General features: G+C 35.3%; 2 protein-coding genes across 2 annotated transcripts in view; both read right to left on the bottom strand.

Moving 5' to 3' along the window:
* Window positions 1-13,424, bottom strand: part of SPAG6 (sperm associated antigen 6) — a 159,890-nt gene that overhangs the window by 93,005 nt on the left and 53,461 nt on the right. The window contains 1 exon segment of the mRNA XM_090267367.1: window positions 436-638. Coding sequence (XP_090123493.1) covers window positions 436-638 — 203 coding nt within the window.
* LOC150019696 (protein SET-like) lies at window positions 4,632-6,386 on the bottom strand. Its single transcript, XM_090268031.1, has one exon. The coding sequence runs from the start codon at window positions 6,369-6,371 to the stop codon at window positions 5,505-5,507; it is 867 nt and encodes a 288-aa protein (XP_090124157.1). The 5' UTR covers window positions 6,372-6,386; the 3' UTR covers window positions 4,632-5,504.

Below are 13,424 nucleotides of genomic sequence, written 5' to 3'. Positions count from 1 at the left end.
AGTTAACATTAACAATTTAAAACCTTATAGGACATATTAATTAGTGACAATTAACTGAAAATTATATTTTAGAAAGCCATAAAAAAGACAAATATAAATATGAAAATTTTCATAAGAAATTTAAATATAATAGTGGTGAGCTAGAAACCCTTTCGGTACTTTCCCACCCTCAGATTCAATTATGTGATTCTTTATTTTAGTGATTAATGTTAATACTGATGCTACTTCTAATTTTTAGCATTGCACATATTTTTCCTAGTCATGTCTTTATTGTCTAATTCTTACAGGATAATTAAAAGATCAAATACAAAATATAGTCACATCTGTTTTCAATGATAATTTATAAATTATTTCTGAAAATATAATGTTAATCAATATGCATTTCAATTTTCTTAGATTAACAGAAGTCTGTTTGCTTTTTTTATTTTTAAATACCTTCAATTGAGCATCAGGGTACAGCATCATCTGGGCTAAGTGAGCAATAGGTCCTGCATCCACTACTGTCTCTGCTAACTCTGGAGAATGCTTTGAAATATCAGTGAGGACTGAAGCAGCCATCCTTTTCAAAGCAATTTCTGGCTCCTGGATACAGAGTACTAAAAGAGGAACTGCTCCCGCATCCACCACAGCTTGTGACAGTTCTGTGGGTCCAAGAAAAGTAATTAAGTGAGTATGGGTGACTGACCCTTGTGCAAGCCATTTTTCACCCTGACAGATACAGCAAAGAAAAAAAGGGGAGGGTGTACTTCAATGTCTCGACATCTGCATTTCAAATCAGCCTTCCTGGTTTCATAAACCATGTGGACCAATCCTGAGCTGAAAAGAATACAGGTCAATAGATGGACCTCCATTTACATGAACACATTTGAGGTAGATTAGGCTGAAATGGCTTGTTATTCTTTTTTTTTTTTTTTAAGAGAGTAAGCAGATGTCAGCTGTTTAAGCTCTGACAATTCTGTACTTCTCAATAGACAAGCATTTTATGCGTGGTTTACAATAACAGAGAAAATTAAAGTACCAAAAATTTACCAACCATGTTAATTAGGCAGTATTTTGTACTATTTACATGAGTAAACATTAACATGAATCTTGTGCTAACAATGTCGATTTTTAAGTCTCCTTCATCTCATAGTATTTTTTAAAAATGTTTTAAAACTGTATACAAAATAAAAAGATGCATTTCTATTGTACTCATAAAAAAATTTTCAAAACAAGATCTGTGACTAAACAGCATACTTTAATATATATAAATGTTAATGTTTAGATAAAGGAATAAATTTATCTTAACCATTTTACTTGTCAGAAAGAAACATCTTTTGAGTAGACACATTGATTTACTTGTGTGTCCAAGAATAACAGCTATAAAAATAACACATTTAAAATTTTAGATACGAGAGACAGTCAGGCAGACCCATATAATCTATATGTAAAAATGTTTTTTGAGAAACATAAAGCACAATACATAAGTTACAAGATTCTACTTTCATTGTATTCATGGCCTCCCTTAATGGATCACATATAGTCATATCTATAATTTCTTTCAAAATATGTCCTCATTTTCCCACATTTGTAATGCCCTGACAATTTGTGTCTTAATAGCCAAGCTATCAATCAGCATATCACTTAAAGTTTTTAAAGAAAATATGGTGCTTAATTTTTCAAAAGATAGGTAATAAATATCACATTTTCTAAAAGGAAATAATGTTAGAAAATACAGGTTAGCATGCAATATTTGTTTTCCTTAAATTATTATAATTATCTTAGAAGTCCCAATATTGTATAAACAATTCATTCATTCTTTCATTAAACAAGTATTAATGGAAGGCTATTATGTGCCAGAGTCTTTCAACTCTAGTGCAGATGACAGACTTCTATAAATTAACACTACATTGATTAGCAGATATGTTTCAACTTTTTAAATCTAGTGTAAAATATGAAATACAATGGAAAGTTAATATGTAATCAAGAACCAGAGGCAGATAAGAGAAAAATGATTTTTGAAAGAAAAAAAAGTCAACAGCAGCAACAGATTAGAATATCAACCTAGCACTGTAGCAATTCCTAGAAGCATCTCTGTGATTCTGTTGCAGTTGCCTAAAGACCAATAAGACATTGTCCTTTATAAGATTACAAAGGGTCCTAATATTTGAGGGGGGGGGGATAGTTAATTTTTATGAACCAGGGGTATGGACTTGGGGGGGATTGCTGGGGACGGGGGGTGCTGGGTGGAGGGGAACAAGGGGGAGGAAATTGGAACTGTTGTAACAATATAATCAATAAAAAACATTAAAAAAAAAAAACCAATAAGACAGCAGGTGAAACAGGTGATCACTATTTCTCTCTCCCCCACCCCACCCCACCCACCCAGAGGAAATGGAAAGAAATATAAAGCATGTTATTATATGTAATTTCTAGATATAATTTTCATGTTTTATATTAATTATTAACATGTTAATTTAATTCAGTCCAAATTATACAGGTATTGTACAAAAACATCAACTTTATATGCACATATTTAAGGGCACCTAGGATATATCTATACAATAGAATGGACATTGATTTTTAGATTTAATTTATTTGTTTTTAGAGAGAGGGAAAGGGAAGTAGAAAGAGAGAAACATCGATGTGAGAGAGATATCATTCAGCTGCCTCTTGCATGCCCCTAACTGGGGATCTGGCCCACAACCCAGGCATGTGCCCTGACTGGGAATCGAACTGCAATGCTAAGATGTGCAGGGCAGGGCTCAATCCATTGAGTCACACAAGCCAGGGTGTGGACTGACACATTTTGCTTTGAAAGAGTATAAGGATTAGTGCATCTAATTATGTATTTTCATTTTTACATATAGTTTCTAAGAGTCAAGAATATGCAGTAAACTACACCTGTTTAAAAGTAGTATTTATAAAAATTTAAAGTTCTTTAAAAAACATTTGCTATCTTTATAATTCCCACACATTTTATCCTTTTCTTCAATAACAAAGTGCCATACCCTCTTTTCCCTGAACTCTACAGTGTGAATAATAAAGCAAACTATTCTTCTGAGTTGTTACCCAATTTCATCCTTAGCTGTTTTCTGTTCCCTTTAGAGTAGTGGTATTAAATGTGGGGAAGGCTGAGGATAGCACTGGAGGAAGATTTTCCATGAAGATAACAAACCATTCAAGAACCTGGATTGGGCCTGGTGATTCTGTACTCGTGATTTCCTGAATTCTACATCTCCAAATTTATATGATTCTATAAGACTGGCATCTGCATAATGCACACCCTACTATACTATACAAAATACAGGTCTTTCAACCTGCTGCCTATCACTCTACTCTTTCTCCTATGGCATATCCTTCTCCTTTTCCCTACTATTGCTTCCTTTGGCATTTCAGTGCCAATGACTGTTGGTGTCTACCCAACAGCCTTTGTCAGCCAGGGCATGGGCTTGTGAACCAATCCTGGTGAATGGGGCCTGAGTAGGAATCAGCTAAAAGCATCTGAAAAGCTGTTCTCCTCAGTCATAAGCAGAGACACACAGGAGGAAACATTGTGGGACATGGCCATTTCTGCAAATGACATCTGGAACTCCTACATCCATCTTGCAACTATAACGAAAGAAATTACCAATATGCTAAGGATGGCTGAGTACAAAAATGAAAAACATCTGGGTCCTCCATGACACTGTTCAGCTGCATAACCAGTCTTGGAGCTGCCCCGACTCTGAACTTTGTATCATGTGAAATAAAAAAATTTCCTTATTGTTTGAGCCACTTGTAGTTGATATTTTGTAACTTACAGTCAAAAACATCCTGATGTAATTCTGTCCTCCCTTGTGCTCAGCATATGTGCATATTTTCCTCTTCCTTTAGTCACTGAGTGTTCATTAAGTGCTTACTACGTGCTAGAAACTTGGCCAGATATTGGGGAAGAAGAATAATAGAGTAAAACATTGTTCTAGTCTAGAAGACTCTGCCCAGGGCAAACATACAAATAGATCACTACAAGTATGCAGCAGAGCTAGGAGTCAAGTTTGTGGGGTGTTTGGAGAAAATGTATACAGGGGTGCCACTTCAGGCAGCGATTCCCACCTTATTTTCTTCTCCCTTTTTTCCCCATACTTCTCTACTCTAAAAAAAAACAGTAGTAACCAAAATATACAAAATTCCGATAACACTTAAAAATAAACTTCCCTTAGGAGAAATTACACAGAGCTCATTTTAAAACTCTAATTTGGTTCAATTAATTATCATGCTTATGAAATTAAAGACTGATATATATATAAACTCAGATGCTCAGAAAAGATTTGACCAAAAAAAAAAAAAGAAAGAAAGAAAGAAAAAGCCTAGTCAAGAAATTTATCTTTCAAATCTGAAAATAACTTAGTTCATTTAAAATTTTAAGTGAATCTTCAAGAAGATTAATTCTTAAAAAATACACCTTTTGTTTTGCAATAACAACAGACATAATTATATACTTTTAATAACAGAAAGATTAGTAATAGTTATGCAAAGACAAATGCAGAGTAAAAAGGCTATATTTTCTACCAACATACCTATAGGATTTACACCGGGTTAATGGTACTATTGGTGATATATTTTTCTTCTCTCTTTGCCAAATTTTATTCAATGCGATGACATATTTTTTTTTTGTACACATTTAGTTTTATTGTAACAAAGCAACTTGTACACTTTTAATGTTTAAAACTGAGCATCATCTTTCCTTTCCAGTGAAACAAAAAGAAATTTTAAAAATAAACAAGAACAAAATTACAATAGAGAAAGTCAATTCCAAATAAGAGCCTACAGGTTCTGCTGATTCTCCCATCGAGTGGCAGGGCTCAAGTCATCATCAGGAGAGTTTTATTTTAAAAGTGTCATCTTCAATTGCAAGGATGTCCGTGAAACATCACAATTAAACATGCCGAAGGAGAAGCCGTGTTGTCAAAATGCCCACTTAACCCACCCAGACATCTCAAACCCACCCTTTGCCGACCTTCTATAACCCCCCCTTTTTTTAAAGTTTTTTTTTTTTTTTTTTTAAACAAGAGAAAGTAGACAGATACATGTTGGTAAATGCTAACTGTCCATATTCACATAGAGACACAGTGTGATCTCTGAGCCCAATATACAGAGAAAGGAGGAAAAAAGCTAGAATTCTATGCACTACTACACAGGGGCCTAGCTCCCTCCAGCTTCCAGCAGAGCTAAGGAAGCAGGAGGTTTTTCTTTTTTCCCACAGAGCACGGTGGTGTTGATTCCATAGTTTTTGTCAAGATAGGAAGGAGTAAAAATTAATTTGGAACAGAAAGGGGCAGAGATTCTTTTCCCACTGTATTCTGCTCAAGGTACATCCCCCCCAAATAAGGTGAGAACCATGGTGTAAAGGAGAGAAAAGAGACCTCAAAAACAGGGAGACTGAGCACAAGAGGAGGAAAACAGAAAACAAAAAGAAGGACTGCAACTTGCTCCCAGGGACTGGAGAAAATTAAAAAAGAAGGTTGGAATCCATCAGTGTTCCATTAGTCATCTTCTCCTTCATCTTCCTCTCCTTCCTCCCCCTCATCATCTTCATCTTCTTCACCTTCATCCTCATCCCCTTCTTCATCAATATCTTCCAACCCTTCTTCTTCTTCATCACCATCATCATCTTCTTCTCCTTCCCCCTCTTCATCATCCATATCAGGGACCAAGTAGTACTGTAATGGATTTGGCCAAATATCATCTTTGATGACTTCTCCTAACTCATCTGCACCTGCATCAGAATGGTCAGTAAACCAGGTAAAAAAGCTCTCTGGTTCCTCATGCTGCCTCTTCCTGCTGGCTTTATTCTGCGTTTGACTTGAACGTTTCGTCAAATCCTTTCCAGATTTCCATTTGATTTCAGTGGACTTGGAAGATGGATCACCACTCTCATTCAGATGAAATTCTTTGGAGAGAACTTTATTTTCGAAGTAAGGATTTTCATCAAAATAAAAATCTATTCTGTAACCTGATTTAATATCTTCAAATTCTGTCGCTTCAACTCTTGTCAAATAATGCAGTGCCTCTTCATCCTCTTCCCCAAGCAGGGCAGACACTTGTGGATGGTTGACAAATGTTGTTACCCAAAAATTTGGGATTTTGGCGATCAATTCTGACCTCTTCTGAAAAAATGGTTGGCGGAGTTTGTTATATTTCTGTTCTACTTTCAAAATCTCCTCACTGGCTTGTTCATTAAGTCTGTCTATTTCATTTTGTACTTCATCAATATGTTCAATTGCTTCCTGCTGTTCTTTTTCTTCCTTTCGCAAGTCGTGAGAGGTGGATTTCTTGTCGGGCTTGGGGGCAGGAGGAGGTCTCGGTTTCTTCGTCTGGGGGGGCAGCAGAGCCTGGCGTTTGGGGGCCATGCTGGGAGATAAGTCGGAGAATGAGGCCGAAAGGAAGTTGCGCTGCTGGAAGAAGCGCCGAGAACTGACATATTTTTAAAAAATAAAAGAAATACAAACATTTTTTTTGTCTATACATGTAGCTACTGCTAGGGCTAACCATATTAACATTGCTATTATAAAGAACAAATAAATATAAACATTTTAGCTTATTTCTCAATACAGCAGAAAATTTCTCATTTTAAAAAATGGTGGGAATGTATGTCTCCTTTAAAGAAAATATTAGTAGTGTATAATTATGCTTTAAAGAATTACTAATCTATACTAAAAATATTATCCATTTACTTTTTTCACACTTTCCCTCCTGCCTTAATCCATGCCCTTATTGCATTTAAGTTGAAATATTATATTTTTAAATGTTAAGGGTTATTAATCATTTTTTGTATTTTTAGATTGCAAATTGTCAGAGAATAAACAATCTAATAGCACCTTCCTTATTAAAAAATAATATTAAAAGCATACATTATAGATGATTGAATATAGAGTTCTCAAATTTGATGGTCAACTTTTTTCAGTAAGGAATAACTACTTCTCTTGGGCTTCATGAATTGTTGAGTGGAGAAACTGAGGCAGCCTCCTCCATAGGACTGTGACAAGGGTAATGGTGGGGTCATCCCATCACAGTCCTGTCTCCAGTTTTCTATGGTTCTTTCTAATAACATTTATGAGGCTTATGTGAATGGAACTCTTTGAATATTAATAATGTGAAATTTTTGTGTGACAACTCTTTACTTCTTAGACTGTTGCTTTTTTTCTTAAGAATTTTATTCTATGCTGTTCTCAGAACATGGATTTTTGTTTTTAGGGTTTTTTCTCCCCTAAAAAATAAAAGACTGACCTTGCAGTGCTTTCTCACTAACAGGTGGGAAGTGTTACCATTTAAATGGATCAAAATCTTCAATTTAGAATAATAGCAAAGATCAGTATAATTTAGATTTAATTTTAAAACAAAGAGACACAAATAAAAAAGAAGATTTTGAAAAATCAACATTTATAAAATTAGTATTATCTCAGGCTGGGTGAATGAAATATTAGAAATTACTTCATGCTGACTAGAAAGGAAGAGCGCAAATAGAAATGCCCATTAGTGTACAATAGGCACGACTCTAACAGGTAAAGCTAGATAAGTCAGGCAAAAGTAATGTTGCTTTAGTAGTTCTCACAATGGCTTTAATCCTGGCTCTTAACTGTTATTCATGGCTAGTTGTTTGTTAAGATTAAGAATGGTAAGCTTAAATGTCCCCAAGGCCCAGGCAAGTAACTAGAATAGAGAAGCCAGAGGGTGTAAGAATAATACCCAGTAGGAGCTCTGGTCCTATGGCTCAATTGGTTGGAGCGTCATCCCAATACACCAAGGCTGTGGGTTCAAATGCATAAATAAGTGGAACAACAAATCGATGTTTCTCTCTCTCTCCTCTCTTTCTCCTTACTCTTTCTCTCTCCCTCTCCCCCTCTCTCTCTCAAAATCAATAACTTTAAAAAAAGAGAAGAAAAATACCCAGTGGGGGAACAGCAATACACAGGAAAAGTTTAGGCACCAGCTGTAAGGAGCAGGAGTTACTCAGCTTCAGCCCCATGTGGCCATGTAGGAATATAGGCCTACTGTTGTCAGATTCTTTTATTTTTCAAGAGGATCCAGAAATCTAATTTTTAATGTGAAATTGCCTGGTTTTTAAGTGTCGCCAACTTCCTTTTTTATAAGAACATAGTGCCAAATAAAACACATCCATCTGTGGGCCAGCTACGGCCTGCAACCACTGTTTTACAATTTAGGCTTGCATCTCACACCTTCTAAAATGGCCTGTGGGGGGTTTCCTGGATGTGGAAATGTGATGTACTTTCTATCTTTGATTCTTGGAATCATGTTTGCGAGTCATAAAGGAAGAACCATTCTAGTGGTTATATAAGAAAATTCACAGGAGAAATTGAGAAACCTAAAAACTGGCCTTCAAAAAAAGGATTAATCTAAACATATTAATCTCAACTAATTTTTTGACTCAAGAGAGACATAGGAGAAAATTAAAGAAAAATTAACTCATTCATCGTGAGAACTCACAAAAAACTCACAATGAAGAGACTCTCCAAAGGGAAGGAATAAAGGAAGGGAAGTATATCTATGCATGTATTTAGCACACTAATTCAAAAACAATCAGGCAAATCAAACACCTCAGAAATTCTAATTTATATTAATTTTATTTTTTTTAATTTATTTTTCCAAATACTACTTTAGCTCACCGATCTCAAGCCCTACAAAAAGTTATATTTTGTTTAATTAAAAAGTGAAAGTCACGAATCATCATTTCTCTGCACTTAGGTGACCCTACTGATCAATTTTAGTAATAGGCTGGTTTTTGCATCTAGCTTTAAAACATACAGCTATATCACTTCAAAACCTCTGTGAAATAAAGCAGGCCAAAAAATAAAATTAAAAATTTGGCTACCATTTATGATGTTAATCTTAATGTTATAATAACCAGTCACACTATTCAGCCAAATTTTTCATGATTTGATGAAAAATAGTAAAAACAAACGTGCTGTTGCAAATACCAAAACTGGTTACATACTGACCATACTCCAATATGATTTTAGGAATGTCACTTCCAAAGTAGAAGAAATTTGTCTAGCTTTTGGTCTAACGAAGCTGTTTACAATTGGTTTAGTTATCTACTGCTCTGTAACAAATCACACCAAACTTAGCTGCTTAAAACAGGAAATATTTATTATATCATAGTTTCTTGTAGGTCAGGAATCTGGGAGTGGCTTAGCTGAGTGGTTGGGTCTGTGAGCTCTCACTAGGCTACAGTCAAGATGGGGCTGTAATTATGCAAGGCTTAACTGGGTCTAGAGTGTCTGCTTCCAACCACACTGGTGGAAATGTTAGAAGATTTCGGTTCCTTCTCATTTTGGGGGCCTTTCCACAGGCTGTTCATGATGAGGCCTGCACCAAAGTGAATGATCCAAAAGAGAGAACCCAAGACAAAAGCTGCAGTCTTTTATATTCTAATATCAGAAGTGATACCATCACTTCTGCTCTATTTCATTGGTACACTGTAAGAGCAAACTACACAAGGAGCTGAATAAGAGAAAGCAGGCAACATTGGGGGGCCATCATGGAGGATGGCTACCATAAACCCTTTATTCTTTACCAACACATCTGAGAGGCAACATCATTCCATAGGTAATGTTCACTATAGCTATTATTCTGAACTGAGAAATTGATATCTACAATTTCAGGTAGGAGTGAGAAAAGGGTGGAGAAGAAAGTTGCATATTATTATGAAAAAGTCTAATATATAATTTTTATCTATCTCCCCCCCGCCCCATCTTGCCCCTGCAAATGTCATTTTTTCCTGTTCTCATCATTTCCACACCACTTTTCTCCACCCAGCCTTCAGAGCCACTGGTCTAACTCTTACACATTGATGAGTTGAGCATTTGAGAGATTAAGAGTTAACATACATACACACATTGCTTTGAAGGTTAAGTAATTCTGGCTCTTTTAAAAAGTCAAGTGAGTCAAATGAGCCACTGATGTGAAATTAATGGGACCTTTGTAAGAAATTACAATCAGCTGGAATGGAAGGCACACCCTTACAAGTGGGGACGAGAGACAGTGAAGGTAGGAAAAGATAAAGATTTAGGTATGACCTTGGAATATAATAGGTAGCATAAGATTTAAAGCAATTTTTAAAACCCCAATTTTAGCAATTTTTAGTTTTTTACTTATAATTTCTTAACAGCTGAGATAAAGCTGAATAGAACAAGCAAAAGTAGAGAGAGTTTGAAGTGCTTTTGTAGTCAAGAAAATGAATTATTTGGAATCTGAGCTTTACAAAATATACTTTTGTACCTAGAAGTTTTTACATGTTTTCCACTTGCTTTACATAATATTGCAATCATAGTTGCATTTTCACCCTACCTATAATTCTGCATTCTGCTCCACTAAAACTTAATGGAAAATTCATATTTTATTGTTCACACTTCACTGGCATTCACACTTTGCTCCAGCCCAGTTTTAGATAAGTCCTTACCTTCAAAGAGCTCAGGCTCATGCAAGAGGCTCCATAGCAAAGGGCCCTGGTGGGATCCTCTGGAAGAACACCCAAAGGAAAGAGGAAACAGAAAAGGTAGACAGAAATGAGACATTGGATGGTTAGAATGTTTACACAGCATTTTTATAAAAGTGGTCCCTGATCAGCAGCTGTTAGTGTGACTCTTTTTGAGTAAGTTCTTTGAAGCTATCTGTAGGCTTCTATTGTCCACTTTTATTTCTGAAGATGACGCCAGCCCAACATTTTTAATAACTGCATAATATTCTCTGAGTAAATATGCCACAAGTATACTAACTGATTCTCCTCCTTTAGCACATTTATTTTGTTTTGGGGTTTGCCATTATAAAGTACAGTAGAGTGAACATTTTTTTACCTTCAGATCATGTATTAGTTACCTATTGTTATGTAACAAGTGACCCAAACTCAGCAGCTTAAAACAACATCGTTTATTAGCTCACATTTCCTGTGGGTCAGGAATCCAGGAGCAGCCTTGCTGGATGGTTGTGACTCAGAGTTTCTCATGAAGTTGTCACAGTCAGCTGGGGTTGCAGTCATCTGAAGGTACAGTTTGGGGAGGATCTGCTCCCAGGCTCACTTCACGCAGTTGGTAGTAAGCTCAGTTCTTGCTGAGCTTAGTAGCTCCCCACATGAGCCTCTCACAGGCTGCCTAAGTGTCCTCATTGTCTTAGTAGCTGGCTTCCCCTAGAGCAAGTGAGGAGAGGCAGAGAGAGTGAGAGCAAGAGAGGAAGAGATTGAGACAGAGAGAGAGGGAGAGATCCCAGGACAGAAGCCTCCTTCTTTTTTATCTGGTCACATATTCTCGAAAGTGACACACCATTACGTCTGCTGTATTCTAGTGGTTACTCAGGCCAATCCTGGTCAATGTGGGAGAGGACTATATAAGGATGTGAATACCAGGACCCAGGATCTTTGAGAGGCACCTTGGAGACTGGCTACCATGGGACATACATACATACATACATATATATCTGCACAGGTTATACAAAAATACATATGTATGCATGTGCATGCATGTGTGCATTTACTTAAGATAGAGGCCCAGATATGAAATTCCTGAGGCAGAGAATGTTGACATTTTTTGAGGTCCTTGATATTTTTAGATTAAACTACATGAGACTGCTGTTAAGTCAAAACCAGTTGAATATAGGTCAACCTAATGTGCACTATAATATTGTTTCCAAATGGCATGTATCAGTATATGTCCCTATGGACAATGCTTGAAGCTGACAATTTGACCATTTACCTTATAAAGTTTATTTTAGCCCTTATATCCAGCAACTAATTGCTTAAAGTTGAATAATCATTTACTTCTCCCCAAATAGTATTTTTAGTTCCATATTCCTTAACTTACTGCATACTACAATGAGTTAAAAAATGTGAGACTTACACTGACTAATAAACATGAATATTAAGTATGACCTTTTTAGACCACAGCATTACTACCATATTGACTTTTGACAAATAACTACAAAGCATAGGCATGGAATTTCTAAGTCAGTGCTGTCAAATAGGAGCATGAGCCACATATATAATACAAAATTGCCTAGTGACCATATTTAAAAGGTAAAAGAAAAATAAGAGAAATTAATTTTAATAATATACATTATTTAACATAAAATATTATAATATTAACATGTAAATAATATTTTAATGAGATATTTCACTTTTTTTTTCATACCAAGTCTTGGAAATCCAGTGTGTATCGTGTACTTACAGCACATCTCAATTAATCTGTTATATTTTTATTGGAATACTCAATCTCTATTTAGATTTCAAAAGGTTTACAGTTTAAAAAGTAGGTTCACATATTCAGGTTGTTCCATCATGCGTGAAAGTGTTCCAATAATAGGTAATCAATTTTTTAATTTATATTAATTAAAAGTAAGTAAAATTAAAAACTTAGTTCCTCAGGTACACTAGTCACAATTCAAGTAATATGTGACTGCTGGTTACATATTGGTAAAGCTGTGGTGTGAAGTCAAAGGAGATATACAGAAATATTCTATGACTCAAATGGTTAAATAGCTACAGTTAATACCGGTTCAAGGCCAGAGGTCCTATCTTAAGGAAAATGGTTTGATGCAATTAACTTATACTACATTTTTATTGCAAATTGGTTCATTCATTTAAAACCACAGATAAGGACAAAGTAAGCTCCCAAAATTAACTGTGCAAATTCATCAGATAACATAGTAATTATATAGCAACTATTTTCTTGTTAAGTGTGAACTGAGAACTTTTGGTAAGATAAGATAATGAACATGACTAATGTCAAAGTATAATTCTTATGCTAACAAAGTCCTAAGCTTTTAATAGGTAAAGTCTCTTGTAGATGTTTGTAAAATGCTTAATTGAAGTACTTTCAAATTTCAGTCAAGTGTACACTATGACTAACATAGTTCTAGAAATTCAAATGTAAATAAATGTAAAATGTACATAAAAATGTGTTTTCCTTCAATACCTAAAAGATGTTAGGAAGATTTATACATCGGTGACTGTTCAAGAAACAATTTTGTTCAAACTTAAAAAACACGTTATAATGCACTGTTCAAACATGATTTATGAAACTACTAGGACGCAAATACTTTTCTCCCTATCCACTCAGCACAAACATTTAGTGACACTTCTCACACAGGTATTTGCACTAAACAGGAAACAAAGCCTCAGACTAAAAAAATGTTAGGTGCCATCAGGTAGAGGAAGTATTGTGTGAGGTAGAGGGCTAAGTGTTTCAAATATTCAAACCACAATAAATAAAAATACAGGAGGAAAAAAACACAGGAGGATTTACAATATATTTTTTTACTAGCATACAAACTAACCCCCCAAATTACTAGCAAATTAGGTAACTACTGAGTAAAGTTATAATTAAAATGTTATGTTGTTTAACACATTTGGCTTCTATGCCCAAAGAACATAAAAGAGGCATTTATTTTCACTT

This window comes from Furipterus horrens, unplaced genomic scaffold, assembly GCF_987537825.1.
Source record: "Furipterus horrens unplaced genomic scaffold, mFurHor1.1.pri manual_scaffold_2, whole genome shotgun sequence".
Taxonomy (NCBI): domain Eukaryota; kingdom Metazoa; phylum Chordata; class Mammalia; order Chiroptera; family Furipteridae; genus Furipterus; species Furipterus horrens.
Note: the sequence above shows the minus strand (reverse complement) of the source record. Positions and strands in the feature narration are given on the sequence as shown.

Coding starts and splice junctions, on each gene's coding strand:
- LOC150019696 (XM_090268031.1), bottom strand. CDS start 6,371: ATGGCCCCCAAACGCCAGGCTCTGCTGCCCCCCCAGACGAAGAAACCG.